Consider the following 26,677-nt stretch of genomic DNA (forward strand, 5'->3'; position numbering starts at 1 on the left):
CACTAGGAACAATTCAGCAACGGCGATCCACCTAAAATTAGGTCAGCAGTCTTTGGACTGTGGGAGGAAACCCACGCAGACACGGGGAGAACATGTAAACTCCACACGGGGAGGGCCTGGGATGCAAATCCAGGTCTCCTTACCGCGAGATAGCAGCACTACCACTGTACAAGCCTATTCGTAGTTCTGAATTCTTAAATACATTTTTGAAAGATGTACACAATTTATAGTACACCTTCATGTATTTTTGGAATCCTGACATGATAGCACCTTCCCCATCCCACAGAAATCTTTTTCAGTTTTAAGACGAGTGACTTTGAAAATTCGCCAATGCTTTTTAAGTGGGAGTTTTTGAAATTTTAAAAAAGTGTGCAGGGTTTTCCGTTTAAAACTTTGGCGGGCAGTGTGTTCTATTCTGGCCTCAACCCTATCGGGCACCTTTGGGATGAGTTGGAACGCTGATCGTGATCCAAAGTCAGGACCTGACCCCTTCAAATGCTATTTTGTTGGAATGAAAACAGATTCCCATAAACACACTCCAGAATCTTGTGGAAAGCTTCCCACAAAGGGTGGGCCTACTCCATATCAATGGCCATGGTTTTGGAAGGGGATGTTCAACAGGCTCATATAGGCATGATGATCAAATGTCCACAAGCTTTTGGATGTACTTTCTGTATGTGGTTTTCTAAAACTATGAATGTGTGTAAAATCATATTTAAATATGAAAACAATGGTGTGATGCCCTCAATGTTTTTCACCTGTGATCTCCTTGCTTTTTATTACATATTAATGGCCTCAAAGCCGAAGCTCCATATCATTCGACAGCTTACCCATGCAGCCTGTTCCTGAGATGTCTGTGGTGTAACCAGCCTTACAAATGCAGCTGAAGGATCCCTCGTTATTTACGCACACTCCATTTCGACAAAGACCTCCAATGACACGGCACTCGTCAATATCTGTAACATCAGAAAGTTCACACCATTGCAGAAACAACAGAGAAAGTCATGTGATCCACCTAACATCGATGTGGTGTCCTCTGCACAAACACAAAAGAGGCTTTCGCTCATTCTGCTACCTTTGCCATCCGTCGTGTAGCCAGGGCCGCGTGGGCACATCTTTTTATACTGCGCGGTGCCAGTCAGGGGGCAGATTTCACAGTTGGGTCCCCATCCACGCCCTCCATCGCAGCAACATTCTGACTTTGTGACCGCGTTGCGGTTGCTTGAAGTCATCTGGCACATATTCTGAAGGACTTCAGTAAAACAGAAGCCTTGGCGGTTGTCTGGAGGAACAAACGGAAGTCACTTTTTAGAGAATAGATGCAAAAACATCTACTGTATTACAAACAAGTCAAATCCTGAATCTGAGAGGAACAAGTGAATAGAGTCGGCCCTTCCTATACGCAGATCATGCACTGTGTGTGGGGTCCATGATCAGAAAACCAATGTTAGGCCCGTTGGGGGTTCACAGGCCTCCGTCATTCAGGAGCTTCACTGGACAGCCAATTGGATTTTCCATTTTTGTCACTTGGTTTTCTTGATTTGTATGGAAGATTATTCATGCCAGAATGAAATGCAATCCAACATATTAACAAGCAACTGGAATATTTAAGTTTGTCATTGTTTTCTCATGTCAAATACATATCAGCAGGACTGGGCCTGCAGTTGTATACCCAGATCCCTGGAATAGTGAAGCAGCAGCAGACCATATTTTGAAAAAATAAAAAGGACCTTCCCCTAAAAAACCGCACCCGTCAAGTATGGCACTGACACGCACAACGAGCGATATGAGGAATCACTGCTTACCAATGCATTCTGTCTGTGTGCTGCTGGCTATGAATCCTTCATGACAGTCACATCTGTAACTGCCTACAGTGTTGATACATCGGCCATTTTCACAGACCCCAGGTTTAGCTTGACATTCATTTTTATCTGCAACACAAAAAATAATTTATGCAGTCAGTAAGTACAATTTTCATGAAAAACTTAGCTTTGTTATATTATTAAATGTATTCACTTCCTAACGTGGGTGTTCTTAGTTTTCATGTATACGAGGTGAGACACAAAAATAACCGGACTGGGCTTGGGGCTTTCCTGGAAACCCGTCTGTAGGTTGGCCGGACATGAATTGTAGAACTATATCCCCTCTTACATGCGCACCTTCTCAAACCGCCGACCGGCTAGGTATATCCTGTGAATAGTCCAGTCAGTATTTGCACAACAATCGCTACACGAGTTGCTGCAATAATGTTGGATGGAAAAAAAATCTAACAGCGAATCAACATCAAATATCTTGCAAAATTGAACAAAAGGGCCACAGAAACTTATGAAATGATAAAAACAGTGTACGATGATAACAGTTTGTCTCGCACACAAGTTTTTGAGTGATACAAACGTTTCAAGGAAGGACAAGAAAACGTGGAAGACGTTCAGTGCCCAGGTCGCCCACACTTTTCTTGGACGGATGAAAACAATCAAAATGGTGAATCGGATTGTTCAAAATGATCATCGCCTAGGTGTTCAAGCTCTCTCAGAGTTGGCTGGTAATGACAGAGAATCAGTGACACATTTTGCACGAAGAACTTCACATGATGAAAGTTCGTATAGAAAATTTGTAATTCATCAATAAATATTTTTTTTTTTACCAATCCGGTTATTTTTGTGTCTCACCTCGTATAGGTTTGGTTCAGTAGACTACTTCACCTTCAAGCCAACTGTCATGGCTACTCGGTACAAGGAAGTTCTTACTCAGATGTCCCCTTAGAACTGTGACTGTGACACACGACTGAAAAAGACACAGCAGAGCCGACGTGGAAATCACCATGCATTCTGTGGCCATTATGTGAGAAAATAATATACAGTAGTTATCTCAGGGTAACAGACTGTAGTTATTGCTTATGAAATGTTTTGGTTTACTTTCCATATTAAATATGGCGTTGAAGTTAGAAGAAGTGTAAATTGATAAGCAAAACACTGTTAGGAAAATAGATGAAGGTTGTGTGAGCAACAAGGACATAAAGTGGCTGAATGTCATGTACACAGTAAGATTTGACAGTTGTCATGTACGCAGAAAATTTCATAACTGAACTTAAGAAATGTTTAAGAAGAAGGACAAGAATGTAATGGAAAGTAGGGTGAAATGACACCTTTTATTGGCTAACTAAATAAATTACAAATGCAAGCTTTTGAGGCAGCTAGGGGCCTTAGCTGCCTCGAAAGCTTGCATTTATAATCTATTTAGTTAGCCAATAAAAGGTGTCATTTCACCCTACTTTCTCCTGTATCAATCTATGGCTAACATGGTACAGCACTCTACTGCTAAGAATGTAGTGGAAAGAGGCTTTTATTTTGGGTGTGTAAGCTGGCTATGCTCTCTGCTAAAAACATCATTGAATCAATCAGAATAAATGTCAGATGGGTGTGTAAGTTCATGACCAGTTACCAATCAGACTAAATGTCAGGTGATATGTAACCATTGTTCTGTAAATTCATTTGTTTATAAATATGAGCCTATAACTTTGCTCAGTGACCATTCTAACATGGGCCGCTGTGAGGGAGTGAAGCGTATCCCTTCGCAGGAAGAGAAAGACACATGAACAAGTTTCCTCCTGCCTGGTTTTTCAGGGTGATTATTTAAATATGTATGTATGTGTGTGTTTATATATATATATATATATATATATATATATATATATATGTGTGTGTATATATATATATATATAAACACACACATACATATTTGGTTGACAGTTTCTTCCACAATCAGCGTGAGGTTATAGCGGTCGGCACCATGAGATGTGTGGAGTGTGTTTTGCTTTATAAACACTTGACTTTTGTATAAAGACCTCTCACTTTATGTTTTTTTCCATGATGAATTGTAGTTTCTGCTTAAACGTTTTGAAAAGGTAAGATTGATTTTTCTTGGCTAGAATCATTCGCTTATTTTCTGACTTATGCTTCACCTCCTGCTCCCTTTTATAACAGAAATTTCTGTGTCATTACCCTCAAGGCATGACAGTCCGTGTACTCTTTGGTATTTGAAATTTCGTTTCAGAAATATCATTTAAAAAAGAACACGGGACACTTATTTGATTTTCAACTTAAAATGGAAAAATGAAAAACGCAAAACAATTACTTTTTTCCTTTTGTTCTTTCGCACATCACAAAAGAAAAATTCAAGAAACGAGAATGAGAAAACGCTCTTTATTTATTTTACAGTAAATTAATGAAAGAACTACTACATCAATGAAACAAAGTTTGCAGCGCTTGCATTTTTACCTGTAAGATGTGACTCAGTTTTTCTGCAGTCATGTCCTCGTTCCGGAATGTCACTCTTTTACTGTTCTGAAAAACACATAATGGTCCATCCTCTGCTGATGCCATACAGTGTAACTTCAAGGCTGTCGATCGATGTGTTGTGAGGAGGACTGTTTGCACGTGTCGTCAAAATTCGTGCAGAGGAAATACTTCTGGTTTCAGACAACGAAAATGCCTCTGTTTCGTTGTTTTTGAGCTATTACACTTTCATTATTTGAATCGCTAATAAATCCAGAAAAGTATGTGTAATTTTAAGTTTATGACTGCTATTTGTTACCATAGAATTAAAAAATACCTTATTTTCCCTCATTTTATTCTTTAATCAAAAATCAAAATCTTAAAATTCCTTTCATTTTAATTTTTTTGTTTTTGCTTGTAAAATGAAACTTCAAATACCAAAAAGTCCATGGACCCATGACATTCTTGGGTTTTGCGGCGCCCAATTTTGAGAAGTCTATGAAAGTTACCCCTCTGGTAGGACATGAGGTACACCGGTACTGACTAACATTCCTACTCTTGAAGTCACAATCTTTAATAATCACAAAGAAAGAAAATGTAAAAAGTCAGCAGCTCCTTACCGATACACTTCTCTCCATCTGACGAGCGCACAAAACCAGAAGGGCAGATGCACATGTACGTGCCGATTAAATTTTTACACAACATTCCCCTGGTTTCACAATCATGGATTCCGTCTTCACATTCATCTTGATCTGCAGAAAACAAAATGAGATAGCAGTTGGCTGTGAGGTCTTCAGTGGAGAATGGAGGGTGGAGAAGTGGTGGTTAATAGTCGGTACATTTTCTGAACATGTAAGGGGGTGTTAATATGTGCGTGTGGAAATTCCTGCAGCTCCTACATTGGTGTCATATGTCTTTGATGTTTTGTGATGTTTTGTGCTTGATTTGCATTCCAAGTTTCAGGGTAGCCACGCTATCGAGATATTGCTGAGCTCAATCCAAAAAACATTCATACACATAAAAGGTTGCACAGCACGTCCATGTTGGTGGTCATTTCTCCTATTAAAGTGATTTTAAAGCTTGGAGAGATTGTCTGCTTTTCCTATCTTTTAAGATAGTCACATACAGTGATTGTCGTGATCTGACAGTCCCAAGCACTAAAGAGTTCCAAACATTTACAATAATGACCAATAGAGGGGGATATCACTCTAATAATAAAGGAAAGCCTGCAACCTTAAATTAAAAGCACTTCAATAACAATGAAGCTCCATGGAACACAAAGGCAACAAGAAAGCAATCCAAGGTAAGCAGAGTTCCAATACAGAAGCCAAAAGCAGGGTCAAAATATCATGCAGAAGGTTGAAAAAATCCACAAAAATCACAAGTCGTGAATTTACCAAAGCACAGGAACTCGCCACTCCAGAGTGCACAGACAATGAACAGCCAGGAACTCCAGGGGACCATCGGGATATATAGGGTGGAGGGCAGTTCCTGGCTGTGATTGGCAGATGGCCCCGCTTCTGGGGGAACCACCCACAAAACACACGGAACATGACAAAGGCATCTTGTATGCGTAGACAAAGCCAAACATTAAGAAAGATGCACAATAAGAGAACAAAAAATGAACAAAAGAGACAGGAATTTGAATGAAATGAATTTGAAGCCTGGCTGAGACATGGCAGCGATTTTTAACTGTACCTGTATCTCTCTATTATAGTAGTTACTTTCTCCATTTATGTATTTTGCACAGTTTCTTAAAAATCATATTTGTTATGGTTTTTGTCCCTTCTTTATTTAGAGGGCTGTGGTGTTTGATTGTGCTCCACAGGAGCCAGATGTATAAGCAGACACTCACTTCTCACCATGCAGGCTTTGTTTTATATCTTATTGTGATGGCAGAACCTGGGCTGCCCATCAGCACTTTCTCCACTTTATTTTACGATTTTTCAATAGCATACCTTTCTCTGGGTAAGTATGAAGAAAAGGAAAGAAGCTGTCAAAGACTTTAAAGATACAACAGTCCAATAAATGGGGAATTAGTTGGAGGAGTTGCACCCAATAACAATTTAGACCAATGGTCAATACAGATTTTTATATTGTGCCTTAACTTTTTTGAACAAGTTCTATTTTGCCAGGACCACATTATTAATTTATTTCTGGCTTTTTGATATGTTGTCAGTTTTTTTTATCAAAGATTCTGAGGGAAATAATAGATAATTTAAAAAAAAAAAAACATGTCTTACTCCAGCCTCCCTGAGGTGCCACGTGACTATGCATCGCTTCTCTTTTGATCCCAATTGTGCCAAAGCAATCGTTGTCTTGGGGGTCCCCCATGAAGTCTGTGTCGAAGCAATCCGGTTTGGGGGTGGGGTCCCTCCAATCGTGTCGAAATGTGTCATTTTGTTTCATGAAGTCTATGAAACGGACTTTTTCCCCAGCTGAAGGGCGGGTAGGGCAGGGGGCTTGACTGAAAAGCTGATGTTTACTTCCGGTACCGAAAATCTCCAAATGTGGCTACTGTATTGTTTTAAAATTTGGGTTTGTCAGCACTTTCCCAGTCCCGGTATATCATGCAAACCTACTACTCTGCCCGGGTGTCAATATTGACCCTATGAACCTGAACCGCACCTATTAAAATAATATTCAGCCCCAAAATATTACTTTTATATTTTACTTACAATGTGTTTGGTGATGATCAAGACAAATTAATCTCACATTTTCATGGAAAATGAAAAAGAAAGAGCTTATGATATAATACAGGGCAATAGTGACCAAAGCAAATGATATGAAAAACACTTATGGAAAAATATCATGTTCTTATGGTGCATAATCCACATGTCAGTTATCTAGTCACTTGGTAACAACATGCAAAACACATGGTGTCTTTTGCTTAAATATTGTTAAATAAATGCAAAAAATCACACATCATAAACATGAAACGTAAGTCACATGGGACAATTTTAATAAATAAAGATTCGTCATTCGCTGGTCAAGTGTCCTTCCTTCAATTTAAAAAGTCAATCCCATTTTCCAGAACCTTCAACATGAAGTCATATGATTGCATTAATGACATTATTCCAGTATTCACCTTTTTTTTTTAAATCAGTATTTAGACTTAAATGCTGACAACAGCATCCTCGGGACTGAATGGACGCTCATCTTCTGCTGCACCTTTTGGCTTCAGTTGATTTGTTTATGGGGTCAGCTAATGATAAAGGGTTTTGTTTTGGTAGCCATGATGCCCAACAAAGGGCAAGCAGCTGTTCTGGAACGTGAAGGGATTTCTTCTTTTGTGCCAGACAGTCAACTTCGATATATACTCTTAATGTTGCCTGGCCTGTGCTTATTTTCGTTTTTATTGTCATTTTTTTTTTAATTATTATTTTTCATTTTGTTTTCATGTAATTTTTGTTAAAAATATTTGATGTACATGTTGATTAATTGTTACGCATTGCATACATTCCTTGTGTTCTGTGTGTTGAACCATAAGAGGCGGGGCCAACATGACACCACTTTTGAGGGTCCGCCCTCAGCCTTCAGATTGAGGACAAGGAGGTTCATTCATTCATTGTGATGAAGGGCCATTCATGGTGAGTATTGTTCAGGAGTTTTGTTTCTCATTTTTGATTACTATTTACTAGCTTGTGAATTTGTTTGCCTTGAATTGCCTTTTAGATAAATCAGTTTTGTCCGAGTTTCTTTCCTTTTTGACTATTTACATACATTCTTTAAATATAAGGACCTTTGCGTTGTTTTTGTCCTTTCAAACCTGAGGATTACAGAAACCCTCTGTAAAAGACATCAATCGGTTACAACGAGTGCAGAATGCAGCTGCTAGTATCTTACCTCGGAAACGAAAATCTGAGCACGTCACCCCAGTCCTGATGTCAATACACTGGCTACCTGTGACATTTAGAATTGACTTTAAAATACTGCTGATGTTTTACAAACCCTTAAAAAATCTTGCTCCATCTTGCATCTTACATTCCTTAGATCCTCAAATGAGTGTCTGCTTAGAATTCCAAGAGCTAAACTGAAAACAAGTAGTGAGGCGGGCGACCTTCTGCTGTTATGCACCTCAAATCTGGAGTAGCCTGCCAATAGGAATTCGCCAGACTGATACAGTGGAGCACATTAAAAAACTGCTGAAAACACATTACTTTAACATGGCTTTCTCACAACTTCATTTTAGTTTAATCCTGATGCTCTGTATATTCAATTAATTACCATTATTATTCATGGTGTCTCCAAAATCCGTACTAACCCCTACTTTCTCTTCGGCTCTTTTGTCGCCACCACCACATAATCAAAGCATGCTGAATACCATGAGGACTGATTGAGGTCCTTTTAATGTGAGGTAGAATGTCTAGAGGGGGCCGGGTGGTCTCATAGCCTCGGAACCCCCCCTGCAGATTTGATTTTTTTCTCTCCAGCCGTCTGGGGGGTTTTTCTGACCTTACTCTTATTCTATGTTAATTAGTGTTCCCTTATTTTAATTCTTATTTAATTTGTCTTTTTTTCTCTTTCTTCATCCTGTAAAGCACTTTCAGCTGCATTCTTTGTATGAAAATGTGCTATAGAAATAAATATTGTTGTTTTTGTTCCCTTTTGTGTATGATGCATATTTAAAGGATTTTTTTTTACTCAATTTATTTTGAATTATTTATTAATTTATCTATTTTCTTATTTTTACTAGCTTAAAGTTTTACTCTGCTGGCCTGGCTCTCTTTCTCATGGGTAGGGGTTGATATGTTTTGAACCAAATCTTTTAAAACCTGACTTATTTGTATGGAATGTTATTTGGTATTAAAATCACTAAAATAAAAATATATAAATAAAGGATGTTTTTGAATTTTTAAACCTTGAGACCCATTGTGGGCCTGCCCTTTGAGTTTGGGATCAGGCTGCCTGAGATGAGGCCTGCTTTATGGTCAACTCAGACTGGCCTGGTTGGTGGTATTTAGAAGTCTGCTCACCCCTTTTTTTTTTTTTTGCCATTTTCTGTTTCAGCTTCACTTACATACACATGGACATGCTACGAGACCCTGTTTGACGTTTGAAGTCGTAGTTGGGTGAGGAATCTTGTGTCGCAATGTCCGAGAAATGAGACAATTGACAAATTTTGTGGAACATCTTGCTTCCATTTCAGTTTGGTACCACCTTTTCGGTAAGCTATAGGATGCCAGTGAGATAACAAAATGTAAAGAAGTGGTGGCTAACTGTCTTGATCTGCACAGTGCAGGGTCTTAAGCAGAAGGAGCTGTATTCATGAATCCATTGTTGCAAACTGCTTTATCACACATTTGGTCACACAGAGTCCATTAAGAGCCGGCAGTTTTCCAAAAGAAAGAAAGAGCAATCAGAAGAAACCAATGTGATCAGAGAGGAAAGGAAATGGCCCAGGTGTACTTCCTAAGGGTTCTACTAACACACATTTTTTTAAACAGTAGGTTTTGCCGTGAGTGTTAGTTTGAGTTCACCTCACCTCGGCACATTCGTCGGTCCTCGCGGAGAACGTAGCCTGCTGGACACTTGCATTCATAGGAGCCATATGTGTTCACACATCGGAAGGCACAGAGCAGGGGATTCAGAGCACATTCATTGACATCTGTAGGAGAAAACACCCATTAAATATGAAATAATGCTATTTGTTATTCACATCACAAGAGATTTCCTGTGTATAAAACAAAGAAGAAAGGAAAGAGGAACTTAAAAAGTGAAAATTACTTGAATCAAAATGATTGTTCCTGCAAAATGGAGAAAATGCCAGGGTTAAGGGTGGCATTTGAATGCAAAGGGTATGCTCCCTGGCATAGTTTCACATTAGGATAATTCAGAGCCATAATTCAGTCAAACATGCTTGATATTGGGATGCGGGGACATTGGGATAACATGTAGACTTTGGCTGGGACAGATCAGGATTTGAACCCGCTGTAAAAGCCACTGTGGCAGGCTAGTACGAAAAGATGCAAATGTGTGTTTTCAAAACCCCACAGGTTTGTTAATATTTTAATTACCTTAAATTCCACCTGTCCATTTATTAAGAGGCTGGACATGGAGTGGCAGCCAGTCATAGGGCACACACACACACACACATTGGGTCAATGTAGAGTTACGCATGCATTTTTTTGCTGTGCAGGAAAAATCAAAGTACCTGAAGGAAAACTCACCCAGACACTGGGGTAATGGACAAACTTGGCACAGACTGTGAGAGGACGCAAACCCGGAGCCCTACATCTGTGAAGCAGCAGTGCTAACCAAAACACTCATTTGAAAAATAATGACATCACCTTCACAAGTCATCATAGGTCCGGGTTCAAAGCCTTCATCGCACGTGCATTCGAATGCTCCGACGACATTGGTACAGGTGCCATTACCACAGGGGTTGCCCACGGAGCACTCATCTGTATCTGTGAGATGAATACAAAAAAATGCAAGAAAATGTCAGTAATGCAACAGTGTGTTATGTTTAGAAAGAAGCAGCGAAGAAGCTCTACTATTGTAGAGTGCATGTGATCTGAGGCAGCCATTTATTTAGGGAGGCACAGCCAACCCGGACACCAAGCAGGAACGACCCCACGTGGATACACAGCCCTTTAATCTCACATGCACATCTTTCTGATCTGGTGTTACGTGGGTGTGTTGGTATGTGGGGAAGAATACAAAAGAAGAAACTAATAAAAAAAAAATACTGAGCAGAAGGCAAGATGTAGATTTAATGTTTATTACCTTATGTTTACTTTCCCTTTCTCTGTTTTCTTTGTTTATTGTAAAGTATTGTTTTTCAAGTATTTAATGTATTTATATACAGTATCTTTTGTGGCTATTATCTTGTTTATGCATTTACTATGTATGTATTATTTGTTCTTCTGCGTTACTTGTTCTTTGTAGGTGTAACCCAAAGAGGTGGGGTCATCATGACATCATGACCTAAGGACCGCCCTCAGCCTATATACTGCAAGGCTGGGTAGCGGATATGTCAATGGTTCATTATTTCAGAGAGTGCAGTCACTGTAAGTGTTGTTTTTCTGCTTTTTGAGTTATTGCTTATGACTTGGGCTCTTCTATTATTGGATTACATATGGGACTTGTTTGCTCTGGGTTGCTTGGCCTGTTTTTTATATAAAATAAACATTTATAAAGATTTGGTATTTGGAAAGCCGGGGGCTTCTGCAGTTTCTCTACATTGTGGGGCATTATGTGTAATTTGGCATATTTGTATATTTAAATTAATTTTTGAAGCCAAATCTCTTTTTTGGTCTGTGTAGGCTAAAGCCTGTCTGTGGAGTATGGGGTCAGGCTGCACAGGGTGAGGCTTATTCTAGGCAGGTTAGAGATGAATATTTTAGAGGCTTCATGCCCCATTGCTATTTCGAGTGCACTGAATTTTATAAAAGTAGGGAATATTGCATCAGGGCTTTGCTGTATCCTGCCATTCTTGATCATTTCTGACTAAGTCATGTTCTGGTACTGTCTTCATAAGATGGTGATTAAGGCAATGAACACTTTCAAGACACTATAAGCTACCAAGATGAATCAGTCACTGCAGTCACATCCCATACAATTCTGCTAGAGTGAAACTGACTTAGAATGGCTTTTCTTTGTGGTTGTTATCAGCCATGAATATATCTATAATCAGCCTGCACCATAAATGATTATCTAAGAAACATTACCTTCACACCTGGTGTTACCGGGGTCCAGAGTGAAGCCAAATCCACATTCACATCGGTAAGACCCATCTGTGTTGATGCATTCTCCATTCATACAGAGCTCTGGATCAGATGAGCACTCATCTATATCTGATTTTTCAAAAATAAACAAATAAATAAATAAAATGATTGGAAAGGAATTATATACTTTATCAACTGATAGACGTCTGTTGTTGTATTCAACAGATAAGATAGAATATGAAATGCATGATAGATAGATAGATAGATAGATAGATAGATAGATAGATAGATAGATAGATAGATAGATAGATAGATAGATAGATAGATAGATATAAAAGGCACTATATAATAGATAGATAGATAGATGGATGAAGGCACTAAATGATAGATAGATAGATATAAAAGGCACTAAAAGGCACTATATGATAGATAGATAGATAGATAGATAGATATAAAAGGCACTATTTAATAGATAGATAGATAGATAGATATAAAAGGCACTATTTAATAGATAGATAGATAGATAGATAGATAGATAGATAAAAGGCACTATATGATAGATAGATAGATAGATAGATAGATAGATAGATAGATAGATAGATAGATAGATAGATAGATAGATAGATAGATAGATAGATAGATAGATGTGAAAGGCACTATATGACAGATCTCCACATTTCTACTTGCATACTATGATTCAAAGCCAAGTTCTTAAAGCATTCAGATCTGACATTCGAATATTAAAGTCTTACCAGGAGGTGGAAGTGAGGGATGTTGCTGGAAAGCTTCATTACAAAATGTGCCGTATGTTTCTGAAAGTGAAAACATAAATGTTTCTTTTACTAACCGTTTGTACTGGAGATGCCCAAGTGGGCTCCTTTGGTTTTCAGTATTTCAATCCAACCTAAACCTTAATTTTCTTCACTATTTGAACAAAAACTATTCATCTCATTCCTCTTTCCTAGTCTGTTCTTTTTAACCCATGACACTCCACTCCTCGCTGCATGTTATTCTTGCCTTTACGTGATTCTGCTGACTTCATGCAGTCCATTTTTCCTTCACACACACACAGAGTTATTTTTTCTAGTTTCACCTCCAAAGACTTTTCAATGCCATTTCCACACAGATGTGGCTGAAAGCGCCATTTGTCACTTAGTTAGGTGATGTTACGTTGATAGAACTATTTTCTTAGTTATGTTAAAATGTTTGCCTGTATATTAGCGCATTGTCAATGGGAGGTTTTGTTATAACCCCTACAAGCTAAATTGTAAATGGAATAGTTTTAATTATTTCTTGTCATTCTGACTGAAGACGAGTTCAGTTTATGGTCTGCCTTGCAGTTTGTAAGGCATGGAGGGCAAACAGTTTCAAACCGCACTGCACCTATTGAACGTACCGAGCACACTGAATGTACTGACGTATTAAAGTGAAGCCATAGAAAAGTAACAACAATTCAATAAAAGATCCTAAAGAAAAAGTAACAACCTTTAAGTATGGAAAGTAACTGAAGTTTAACAGGAGAAAGCAAAGATTGCAATCAGACAGAGAAGAAACCTTTTTCCCTTTCTGCATTTTATTCTGCGCATGTAATAACTTTTTTCTGAATTTTTATAATTTGTTCCTTTTTCAAATTTTCACCTAACCTTTTTAAAATGGACTTTATTGGACTGAGTGAATTTTTTTATTACATGTTTGACTCCTGCTGGGTCCTACCTCGCCAACTCGATAGGTGCTCAACACTGGGAACCTGGAAAAGACGGAGCTGCAGTGGCAATCCTGCCAACTACTCCTATTCCTTTTGCCTAAGAAAAATTTTTGACAGGTGGCAGAAAATGTAAATGGCACGTGTCACTCTGTCACCTTTGAAACTTGCCTGCAGTTTTCTTCTCTGCGTAAATTTCCCACAAGACTGGACACCCAGGAAATGCCAGTTTTAGGTTTCAGCTGATTACAATCCATTTGTCCAGTGTTTAGTTTAGCAGCTGTGTGAGTTTAATGCCACCAAAGCTCAGATATCGTCAGGTTAGATTGCTCCCCCAAAAGCGTCAAGATTATGTTCAGCATGGCGTTTCAGAGGTGGCTCTCTGTCTGACAAGAGTAACTTCACGCTTAAAACATAAAAAGCAGTTCTTCAGAGTGGTGCCATTGGAGAACCATTTTGTTTTAGTTCCCAAAAGAACCCTTGCATATGGGAAAAGTGCCATATAAATAAGATACATTATTATTATAACCATAGCAGGTAACATAATGAATAAATGATAACCTGTTTGTGAAATACCAGTGGGTTCCTGATTTTAAAAGGCCTCTCGATGCATGTAATCCACGGCCTAAATTCAGCTTTTCTTGACCTGTTAATATCGTGCTATAGGTCGCCTACTATACATTCAAGATTTCCATTTTGTCCATGTAATATGTGAACAAACTTTTCTGAAGCCCAAAGAACCATGTTTATAGTAAAAAAAACTCCTTCCAGGTTTAAATGTGTCTTTGTCAAGCAATGGAACTACAAAGAACCACACTGCCCAGTAAGATGCCATTAAGGAACCAGCATTATTGAGAGCGTAGGAGGAACTGTTGTTGCACGATGAGCGACTGCATAAAGCAGACATTTGCTTACGATATATAGTCGTGTTGTGAGGGACGGCCGGGACCCGTGCCCGGCCAGGACGCCCCTGCTGCATATATTCTGGGAGAGCCACCATGGACGGCTCAATACCTCCCCCGGGACGCTTGGTGGCAGCCTCCCTGGCTGATGTTGATTCCCATGTGGCTCCATGGGACATAGAGTCCCTCCACAGCCTGGTTGGGAGCTGGGGTGGCCACTAGGGGGTCCTGCCGAGACTCAAGAACCCGGCTGAACGAGTCATCAGCCTCACCCGGAGGTGCAATTGGGACCAGGTGGTCAAGCACCTCAAACACTTCAGGGTGGGCTATAAAATGGGCCAGCCCCCACCACTAAGGGGCCAGAATCGGGAGGAAGAGTACGAGGTTGCCTGGGAGGACTGGTGGTGCAAGGTGGAGAGTTGTTGGTGTTGCGTAAAAAGTGCTTTGGGACTGTGTTGGGCCTGTGGGACACGGGGAAGACGTGCCCCACGGCTGAAGAGAAAATAAAAGTCTGTGTGATTTTTACACGTGCCTCTGCATCAGTCAGTGTCGGGTCGGGAGCCATATAGCGCCTTTATCACAGTGTATAAAAATCGATCATAAAATCAGACATCCGTTCAAAAATACGATAATTTTTTTTTTTTTTTTACTAGGGGGCTTCACCCCGTACTCGCTTTGCTTGCCAACCCCCACAGACATTGCTATGTGCCAGCCACTTCACGTCTCTGCCGCTCGCCTATGTGGATTTCACTTTCACCAAACAACAAATCTTTTAATTCTCGCAGATACGCCTCTTCACTGGGAAGAAACACTACTTTTCCCGGATGGCAACACGAATTACACGATCTACAAGTCTTCGATTTAAAGTTTGAATCTGAACAATCTATTCGATCTCTTTTCACTGTTCTGTTATTTCACCGAGTAATAATTTCCATTTGTTTGCGCTAATGTGATCTATACTGTCATTTTTTTTTGAGACTTTCGAATTTTCATACTTCCATTATCTCTAACCTGCTCTCCATGTGTATCGTGCCAACGTTTTTGAATACTTTACGACGTTCTACTTTGTCATCTACTCTTTGTCTTTTATTTCCTGCCCCGGACATTGTTAAATCTCTTGGCACAAAATCTCGTCTTGCGGGACATGAAAGTATCTCTCTGAAAAAGTCACGTCTTGTCCCAGGCTAAAAATTCTCACCTCATCCCAGGATTTGTTATTATAATAGAGAGATATTCTTTTTTTTCCAACCACATTCAAATATGTTCATGCAGCAGAGTCTGGGGGGCCCCAGGCAAAAAAAAAACTCCATGGGACCCTCTAATTAGATATTCTGAGTACAATCTCACATCAGTTTCTCAGACACAGCGAATTTTGTTGTAGCAGTGCAGTTACCAATTTCTTTTGCCACGTCAACAATGTTTAATTTTAAACCAGCTTCATATTTTCTTCTGATCGAACACTCCATCGTTGATAAGGGATGCTCTTACGATAAAGGCATATGAGGGTGTGGGATACAAAAAACACAAAACAGTGCAAACGTCACTTCAGAATAGTTTGGGTATTACCGTGTGGTCACGTAGGCACAATACATAGAAATAAAAGGCCGTGTGCTTCATGGTTACTCTCTCAGGTGGGGATTAGCATATCGTAATCTCTTGGACCAACAGCGTGAGTTTTCCGCATTCGATTTATACAACTGACATTATAAAATACCAGAAATTATACGGTAAAATCAAGCCTCTGCCAAGTTATCTGTGGGAGAATTTAAATGCAAGTAAATACGGTACAGGTCAGGGTCAGCCAGACTGAAGTCGGTATATACCGTAGCTCTCATACACTAACTAGCCATTGATTCACCCCATTGAGATTGTTGGATTGGAAAAGGAGCTTTGTGACACCTCATTGAGTCCATCAGGTTCTTCCCTTAAAGAGGGGGCTGGTGGTAGGCTGGAGGCCATTCTGTACGCACCTTCTCCACGTTTAGGGCAGATTTCACAAGGACTACCCCAGCCTTCGCCTGGTAATGCACTGCAACAGCAATCCCTCTTGGTTATGTTCTTAGATTTCGGAGTAGAGCACTGTCCGTTTTCAAACTTCGTATAGCAGAAGTGTATTCTCATATCTGAAAGATGAAATGGAGAAGAGTGTTAAATGACCAAAGTGGCCCCTTGGTGCAGAAGCCGTCAAAGTCAGACTTTTAGACGCCCTAAGAGAGATCTCTGCCCAACAAATCACTTCACAACCCGTGATGGGCCGTAGTGGGCTGTCTCCAAATCCTGAACGTCTCTTGTCACTGCTTAGCTCAGGGGTCCTCAGTCACAGTCCTAGAGGGCCGCAGTGGCTGCAGGTTTTTGTTCTAATCCAGTTGCTTAATTAGAAAGCAATTCTTGCCAATAATTTCATTTCATGGCTTGTTAGTGTTTTAACTCTGCTATGTCAGCTCATTCTCATATCCTAGATTTTCTTCCCCTTTCTAAAGATATGACAGAGATGGGAGTACCTGGTGGCATGGATCGTGGACTATCTTACAGACAGACCTCAGTATGTGCATCTCGGGAACTGCAGGTCTGACATTGTGGTCAGCAGCACAGGAGTGCCACAGGGGACTGGACTTTCTCCGGTCCTGTTCAGCCAACATACATCAGACTTCCAATACAATTCGGAGACCTGCCACGTGCAAAAGTTCGCTGACGACACTGCTATGGTGGGCTGCATCAGGAGTGGGCAGGAGGAGGAGTATAGGAACCTAATCAAGGACTTTGTTAAATGGTGCGACTCAAACCACCTACACCCGAACACCAGCAAAACCAAGGAACTGGTGGTGGATTTTAGGAGGCCCAGGCCCCTCCTGGACCCCGTGATCATTGGAGGTGACTGTGGGCAGAGGGTGCAAACCTATAAATACCTGGTACCAGCCACACTGGTAAATACCGGTACACCAGCCACAACACACCAAATGGTGTGACTCAAACCACTTACACCTGAACTCCAGCAAAACCAAGGAACTGGTGATGGATTTTGGGAGACCCAGGCCCCTCATGGACCCCGTGATCATCAGAGGTGACTGTGCAGAGGGTGCAGACCTATAAATACCTGGGAGTGCAGCTGGATGATAAACTGGACTGGACTGCCAATACTGATGCTCTGTGTAAGAGAGGACAGAGCCGACTATACTTCCTTAGAAGGTTAGCGTCCTTCAACATCTGCAATAAGATGCTGCAGATGTTCTATCAGACGGTTGTGGTGAGTGCCCTCTTCTACACGGTGGTGTGCTGGGGAGGCAGCATAAAGAAGAGGGACGCCTCACGTCTGGACAAACTGGTGAAGAAGGCAGGCTCTATTGAAGGCACGGAGCTGGACAGTTTGACATCCGTGGCAGAGCGACGGGCGCTGAGCAGACTCCTGTCAATCATGGAGAATCCACTGCATCCACTGAACAGGATCATCTCCAGACAGAGGAGCAGCTTCAGAGACAGACTGTTGTCACCATCCTGCTCCACTGACAGACTGAGGAGACCCCACACTATGCGACTCTTCAATTCCACCCGAGGGGTAAACGTTAACATTATACAAAGTTATTGTCTGTTATATCTGCATTGTTATCACTCTTTAATTTAATATTGTTTTGTATCAGTATGCTGCTGCTGGAGTATGGGAATTTCCCCTTGGGATTAATAAAGTATCTATCTATCTATCTATCTATCTATCTATCTATCTATCTATCTATCTATCTATCTATATACTGCCTTTCATATCTATCTATCTATCTATCTATCTATCTATCTATCTCTAAATGAATTGAAGGCTAAAATGGAGGAGTAATTCTCAGTCCTTCACTTTTTTCTCTTTACTTTCCTTCCAAGTATTTAATTAAACCCAAAAATGCCTGATAAATACACACAAAGATGCTAAGATTTGCACTGGGTGTGACGAGGATGGACAGGATTAGAAATGAGGACATTAGAGGGTCAGCTTAGGTTGGACGGTTGGAAGACAAAGTCAGAGAGGCGAGATCGCGTTGGTTTAGACGTGTGCAGAGGAGAGATGCTGAGTATATTGGAAGAAGGGTGCTAAGGATAGAGCTGCCAAGGAAGAGGAGAAGAAGAAGGTCAAAGAGAAGGTTTATGGATGTGGTGAGAGAGGACATGCAGGTGACAGAGCAAGATGGAGAGGACAGGAAGATATGGAAGAAGATGATCCGCTGTGGCAACCCTTAACGGGAGAAGCCGAAAGAAGGAGAAGAAGTAAATGGAAGGAAGCTAAATGGAGAAATGCTGGTCTCTTTTGTCATTTGAATGTTATTGCTAATTTGGAGTAATTAAAAACCAAGAAGTTTTTAAGACTAAAATAAGCAATAAGGGTTCAAAATCTTAACGAGCGAGATGACTAAAGTGAAGCAGAAGTGTTAATTGAGCAATAAGGGCTTCTTATTAAGCAGTTGGGTTGGAGCAAAAACCTGCAGCCACTGTGACCCTCCAGGACCGTGATTGAGGACCCCTGGTGTAGCTCTTTGATAAAACTGAAATGTCAGAAACAGGGTCAGACGGTAGGGTGGCTCGCTCTACTCGAGGGTCAAGGACGGGCATCACGACAGAAAGGGTCGAGCCACACTTAAAATTGCTACTTGAAACTTGACATTTCTTCTAAATGAAGACCCTAAAGAAGCATCTTCTTTCCCGAGGAAGCTTTCCCTTCTGTTTTAAATAAAGATCAGACTTGTGATTTGACCAAAAAGAGCATGGCCGCCACGACGTGACACAGCAGGATTGACAAAACAAGTGTCTGCGGAAGTGGCTTAGTGTTGTATCTACAGCAGCATAAAATGGCACAAAAAGGGAGAAGCCAGGGACAAGAATTACACATGCTTTAAAATATATATACACCATTTTTGAACAATCAAAGAGCAGAAAAAGATGAGAAAGCAGTATGGTCCTGGATCATGAACTTAAAGTAAAACAAAATGTCTCTTGGAGTAAGAAGTGTATGTGCAGGTTCGAAGTCCGAGATGATGACAAATCTGCTGCAGAGTCCCATCTCGACTCTTAATCACTGATTTAGAATTTATTTATAATTACAGAGCTACTTCACATTGGCACCAGTAGATTCAGGGACACGTCGTACGCTTACTGAACAACTAATCATAAAAATAAATATCGTAACACAGGTAAAATTCTGTTACAACGAACTGCCAGAGACCTGTAAAATATTTCATTGGAAGGAAAATTTCATAGTAATAAGATTCTGTGTTTGTCACTATATCCAGCCTGCTATATCCCAACTACAGGGTCACGGGGGTCTGCTGGAGCCAATCCCAGCCAACACAGGGCGCAAGGCAGGAAACAAACCCAGGGCAGGGCGCCAAGCCACCGCAGGGCACACACTAGGGACAATTTAAGATCGCCAATGAACCTAAGCTGCATGTCTTTGGACTGTGGGAGGAATCCCACGCAGACACGGGGAGAACATGCAAACTCCACGCAGGGAGGACCCGGGAAGCGAACCCGGGTCTCCTAACTGTGAGGCAGCAGCACTACCCACTGCGCCACCATGCCACCCTTGTCATTATATTGCTGTCCAGGCGTTTGCAATCATTTCAGTAGCTTCTTTCATGTTAATTTTAATCTCCTCCTGTCTACAAGTTATGCTGATGAGAATGTTTCTCCGCTTTTCCTTGCCATAATGCACTTTCAGGGTGCGAATGATGCCCAAATCCAATGGCTGAAGCACTGCTGTGCAATTGGGTGGGAGGAATTGAACGTGAACATTATCTAAATGTGGAAGCATGTTGTGTGCAGCACAGTCATCAATCAGGAGCCGAATCATCCTTTTCTTCTTCTTCATATTGTGAAGTTTCTGAACTCTTTTGGGACCCCCTCTCCTCCCACCCAACGGGGTGACATGCTGAAGTGTGTCCCGAAGTGCGATTGCCTCATCGGTGGAAGATTATTTGTCCATTGCTGGGGCAGAGCAACAGCAGGCTCACAGCGGTGCAGTGAAGCGACACAGAAGCAAATCCTAAAAGATCGGGGTTGCGCTACAAGTCCCTGTCTTACACCCCAAAACACGAGTCTCAGTACTTTAGCAAACCCGGCTTTATTCAGCGTAAAACAGGAACCGGGTTATTTATTGCAGCAGGATCTGCCACTCTGCTATACACAGACACAGCAGTCAGGCAGGGTCGTGACCAAGTAATCCTGTTATCTGCATTTACAATGTTCCTTGCATCATAAAAAATTGCAATGTTTCTGTTTGGGGACCGTTGTGCACAACTGAGTTGCGGCCACAGAACTGACTGCTCTGTGGATGATTCATTCAGGCATTTCAAGGTCTTTTGGGCACTTCGTTGTAATTAAAGTATCTGTTGAATGTACTTTGTAGTAACGAGATTTCTATAGACTCGCATCATATGGGGAAACTGTCGGGACCATAAAAATACTTAGTTGTAATGAAAATGTCGCTGTAAAGATGTTCATTGTAACAGAATTTTACCAAATAGTGGCCATAAAAAATGCCGATTGTAAATATATTACACTAGCTGCGTAAGCCTGTGCTGTAAAAAGCCCGGGGTCCTCGAAACAATTGAAATTGTCAGAAAAAAAAAATTGAAATGTAGAGATGTCAGGTCTCTGGGCGTCTCTCTCCTAGGTTTCGTTGTGCCGATGTGCTCGCTTTGCTTGTGTATTAGCGGCGGGAGGAATATGGAGGAATATTTCGGACAAAATGAAATAAATAAATAAATGCATAAATAAATAAAAGTACTGTGAAATGTGAGCATAAATAAATAAATGTGTCATGAAATGACAGCCTTAATAAATAAATATGTCATGAAATGAGAGCATAAATAAATAAATGTGTCACGAAATATGTTTTTGTTGCTTATTTATTTATTTCATTTTGTCCGTAACATTCCTGCAAACCGTCATGAAATACGACTTGAAATAAAACTGTCACTTTCACTCGTCAAAGTTGAGAGGGTGGGCTCTAACACGCCCTCTAGTTACTGATTGGTGAATCGATAGCACAAGAATTAATTAGAAAATGCTTACTACTGCCGATGAAATGGATTCTGCCGAAGATATTACATATTTCAGAGAGAGAATTGAAGATTTATCGGAAGAAATTACAATGTTGGCGGCCCTTTTAGACTCCGATATAGATGAAACTGTTTTGAAATTATCGAAGAACAGGTGGAACGGACTCTACTACACTCCAGTTCAGGTGATGCAGTTCCCTGCTCTGGACGTCCATCCTTTGACATTCCAGCTGAGTCAATAGAACACCTTCTGTTATGCGGTTTAAAAGTACGACAGATTGCAGATCTATATGGTGTATCAGAGAAGACGATCACAAGACGAATGAGCCAGTTTGATATCGGTAAGCTGCAGCGGCTGTATTAGTTTAGGTACTTTGACATGGAATGCCCAAAGCAGCTCCACCTAATATTTTGAACTGAACAACTTTACCACTGATCAGAGCTGTACAGTTGTTTGAAAAAGTAGATGCGAATATGCAACTGACTTTCTACTCGTAAAACAAGGGTCAAATACTCAGTTCTAAAAGGGCCGCCAACATTGTAATTTCTTCCGATAAATCTTCAATTCTCTCTCTGAAATACGTAATATCTTCGGCAGAATCCATTTTATCGGCAGTAGTAAGCATTTTTCTAATTAATTCTTGTGCTATCGATTCACCAATCAGTAACTAGAGCCCACCCTCTCAACTTTGACGAGTGAAAGTGACAGTTTTATTTCAAGCCGTATTTCATGACGGTTTGCAGGAATGTTACGGACAAAATGAAATAAATAAATAAGCAACGAAAAACATATTTCGTGACACATTTATTTATTTATGCTCTCATTTCATGACACATTTATTTATTTATGCTCACATTTCACAGTACTTTTATTTATTTATGCATTTATTTATTTATTTCATTTTGTCCGAAATATTCCTCCATAGAGGAAAAGTAAAAGGGATACCATTTTGCCGATGTGTTGTGTTGTAATTTTTTAGCCATCTTCTATTTGTGCTTATTTTATAGTGAACTGAGAGGTTACGTAGAAGTGCACTTAATAATAAGTATAAACTGGAAGGAACAGGGTTGATGTGCGTAACATTTTGTACAACACTGACTTTTTTCACATTGCAGTGATTTTCCCCAAATCATTTTTTTATATTTCTCTTCTCCAAGGGTTTTTATCAAAATAATGTCCTGCATGAGCGCCGGCTCTGTCAAAGTTACGTAATAACCTGCCGGGGTGAGAGGGGGCGCTCTCTTCTTCTTTATCCCTTACAGATCCCGCCTGGTTAGGGCAAGTAGCTCCGCCCCTTCCAGTCCCACTGACTTAAAAACCCGGGTGTCCCAGAAGGAGGTGTCAGTTTTGGCCCGAGCAAGAACATGAGAACAATCTCGACAAGAACGGACCATTCAGCCCAACAAAGCTCGCCAGTCCTGTCCACCTAATTGTTCATCAAGTCGAGTTTTAAAGGCCCCTAAAGTCCTGTTATCTATCACACTACTTGGTCACTTACTCCAAGTGTCTGTGGTTCACTGTGTAAAGAAAAACTTCTTAATGTTTGTGCAAAATTAACCCTTAACAAGTTTCCAACTGTGTCCCTGTGAACTCATTTTAAAGTCAACGACTCGATCCACTGCACTGATTCCCTTCATCATTTTAAACACTTCAGTCAGCTCTCCTCTTTATCTCCTGTAAAGGCTCAGCTCTTTTAATCTTTGCTCATAACTCATCCCCTGTAGCCCTGAATCAGCCTCGTCGCTCTTCTCTGGACCTTCTCAAGTGCTGCTTTGTCCTTTTTGTAGCACGGAGACCCAAACTGCACACAGGACTCCAGATGAGGCCTCACCAGCTCTCTAAAAGCCAGACCCCTCTTAAGAAGCATTTATCAAATTGCTAAGACACGCTCTTTACGTTATTTATCTTCATATTTTTATGGAAGTATAAAGGAGATGACCCAGCTGGTGTCTCAAATTTTTTTTGCTTTTGAGTCTGTCATTGCCAAACCAACCACAGTAATTACATTCCAAGTGATATCTGAGTCAAGGAGTGCAGGTGTAAGAAGCGCTGAACTGCTGTATTTCTGTGCTTATAGATAGATAGATAGATAGATAGATGTGAAAGGCACTATATGATAGATAGATAGATGTGAAAGGCACTATATGATAGATAGATAGATAGATAGATAGATAGATAGATGTGAAAGGCACTATATGATAGATAGATAGATAGATAGATGTGAAAGGCACTATATGATAGATAGATAGATAGATAGATAGATAGATAGATAGATAGATAGATAGATAGATAGATAGATAGATAGATAGATAGATAGAGATAGATATAGATAGATAGATAGATATGAAAGGCACTATATGATAGATAGATAGATAGATAGATAGATAGATGTGAAAGGCACTATATGATAGATAGATAGATAGATAGATAGATAGATAGATAGATAGATAGATAGATAGATAGATGTGAAAGGCACTATATGATAGATAGATAGATAGATAGATAGATAGATAGATAGATAGATATTAAAAGCACTATATAATAGATAGATAGATAGATAGATAGATAGATAGATAGATAGATAGATAGATAGATAGATAGATAGATAGATACTTTATTAATCCCAAGGGAAAATTCTGAATTCTGGATTAGTATGAGGGTGGCACAGGTGTGAGGCTGCTGCCTCATGGTAAGGGGGCTGGGGTTCACATCCCAGGTCCTTCCTGCATGGAGTTTGCATGTTCTCTCTATGGTCAGTGGGGCTTACCTCCCACAGTCCAAAGACATGCAGGTTAGGTGGACTGGTGATGCTAAATTGGCCCATGTATGTGTGTGTTTTGCCCTTCAATGGACTGGCACCTTGTCCAGAGGGATTGCTCCTGCCTTGTTCCCTGTGCTTGCTGGAAAAGGCCCCAGCTCCACCAGGTCCATGCTCAGGATAAGCTGGTGGCTGGATTAGTACTGAAGTTCTCATTAAAGTCGTGTCGGGTAGCGCACTGAGTCGCGGCAGTTTGCCTAAGCGATTGGCATTGCCACATCATATATTTTAACTCTCAGCTCTGATGCACCGCTCGGTTCACCGAAGGGGAATCCTCTTCCCATTTTTCATGATCGTCTTCAATGCAGTGGGATGGGAAGACACTTACATATGAAAAAGTGGGCTGTAACATCAAAAAGGATGGATTAGTCCAATCTCTAATGGTCTTTAGGCCTCAGCTTACCTATGCATATTCTTCCATTTGGTGACAACTCAAAGCCATCTGAACACTGACACCTGAAACTCCCAAGTGTGTTGGTGCAGGTGCCAAAGATGCAGTAGTTGGAGGTGATGGCACACTCGTCGATATCTGTAGGGAAGAGACAGGCAGAGTCCATTTATAAAGTCAATGTGGCAAATCAATCAACCAATCAGTCAATCAATCAATTGATCAGAGTTTAATCCCCGACAGTAGCTTTCACATGATTATATACCACAAATATTATAAAAAGTAAGTAGAAATGCTATTCCAAAGCATCTCCTTTAAAGCTGTGGTTCCCAACCTTTTATACACCCCACTTCCCTAGAAAATGTTTTCAATTGTGTTTGCACCCCCCCACAAAAGTAATACCACATCTGAAGATGAAAAAGTCAAATTTATCATTTTTGAACCACAAACAGTAATGCGGGTGAACAAATTTAAACTCGAAAAAATAAGGTTTGAATTCAGCACATAAAATTTCAGTATGAATGTTGAGCAATTTAACATTAGAAATCTCAGTATTCTTGTGAATGTATCTCTCGTGAAGCTTAGACACGCGATCAATGTTCGAGGGGACTGGGGGATTGGAGACGCTAAAGCAGTGAAACACAGTCATTGAGTTCTGTGTCCCGATAAAATCTCCACTGCAGTCCAAAACCAGATGTGCTGCGCCCTTCAAACTGCGCTGCTTTACTGCCAGGACCGCCGGCAAGAGACATGGGCTGAGGGTAAGCAGTAGGTGTCGCATTCAGGGGGCATACAGCTCCCTAAACCTGAACACAAAACACATAGAGCCCAAGTCCAGCACACAACACACCTTTATTCAGCTGTGGGAAACGCTTTGTCTCGCTCCCTACAGCAACACACAGTGCAAAGCACCAAATACGCTGTATAACACTGTATAACTACCTGTCCTCTTCTCTCGTCTCTCAATTCTCCACTCTGTCTATCTGTCTATCAGTTATATAGTGTCTTTCACATCTATCTATCTATTATATAACACCTTTCACATCTATCTATCTATATATCTTTTATATAGTGCCTTTCATATCTATCTATCTATCATATAGTGCCTTTCATATCTATCTGTTATATAGTGCCTTTCCTATCTATCTATCTGTTATATACTGTCTTTCATATCTATCTGTCTATCTATTATATAGTGCCTTTCATATCTATCTATCTATCTATTATATAGTGCCTTTCATATCTATCTATCTATCTATCTATCTATTATATAGTACTTTTCCTATCTATCTATCTATCTTTCTCCAGTCCTCCTCCAGATTCTGGCTTCTTTTATAAGGTACCCAGGTGCTTGGTGAGCTACGTCCGGTAGCATTTCCCGGTGTGGCAGAAGTGCTCCAACCAAGGGCTCAGCAGTAATCGTCGAGGTGCCCCCTCTCCATGCTCCAAACCCATGGCCCCATTGAAAGCCAGTGGAGCTGCCCTCTGTCGTCCTGGAGGAGGTATTGCCCCGTGCAGGCTCCTTTCACCCGGTCCTTCTGTTACGGAGGCGTACCCAGGCAGGTAAGTATCCCGGCAGTGTCTGTTACAATATAAAGAATTGTGGAATTTTGGGGTGGTCTACAAAGTTGTACAGCGGAAGGAAAGGTGCTGAAAATGTCAAAAAATTTGGGTAAATCATTGAACCAAAGCAGTTTGATGGTCAAATAGTCCAGGATGGCAAGGATCTGTAAAACTGTGTGAGAATTAAAGTCATCATGAAGATGAGAATTGTCCCCATTAGGATAGATTAAAACAACACCAGGGTTCCTCCAAAACATCTGCTTGATAGTTTTTTTCTTCCTTTTATTTTTACACCTGTGGAAGTCAGACATACCTTGACATGTCT

The 26,677-nt window shown here is 40.6% G+C and overlaps 1 protein-coding gene across 1 annotated transcript in view; it reads right to left on the minus strand.

The window, feature by feature from the left end:
- Positions 1–26,677, minus strand: part of fbn1 (fibrillin 1) — a 260,794-nt gene that overhangs the window by 17,112 nt on the left and 217,005 nt on the right. Inside the window, exons 42-52 of the mRNA XM_039771381.1 lie at positions 26,666–26,675; positions 24,805–24,930; positions 16,519–16,671; positions 12,697–12,756; positions 11,948–12,073; positions 10,565–10,684; positions 9,760–9,882; positions 4,895–5,026; positions 1,806–1,931; positions 1,076–1,282; positions 831–956 (exon numbers count right to left, since the gene is read on the minus strand). Of these exons, the coding sequence (XP_039627315.1) occupies positions 831–956; positions 1,076–1,282; positions 1,806–1,931; positions 4,895–5,026; positions 9,760–9,882; positions 10,565–10,684; positions 11,948–12,073; positions 12,697–12,756; positions 16,519–16,671; positions 24,805–24,930; positions 26,666–26,675 (1,309 nt within the window). The remainder of the gene's footprint in view (positions 1–830; positions 957–1,075; positions 1,283–1,805; positions 1,932–4,894; positions 5,027–9,759; positions 9,883–10,564; positions 10,685–11,947; positions 12,074–12,696; positions 12,757–16,518; positions 16,672–24,804; positions 24,931–26,665; positions 26,676–26,677) is intronic.

The sequence above is a fragment of the Polypterus senegalus genome, chromosome 12, assembly GCF_016835505.1.
Source record: "Polypterus senegalus isolate Bchr_013 chromosome 12, ASM1683550v1, whole genome shotgun sequence".
Lineage (NCBI taxonomy): Eukaryota > Metazoa > Chordata > Cladistia > Polypteriformes > Polypteridae > Polypterus > Polypterus senegalus.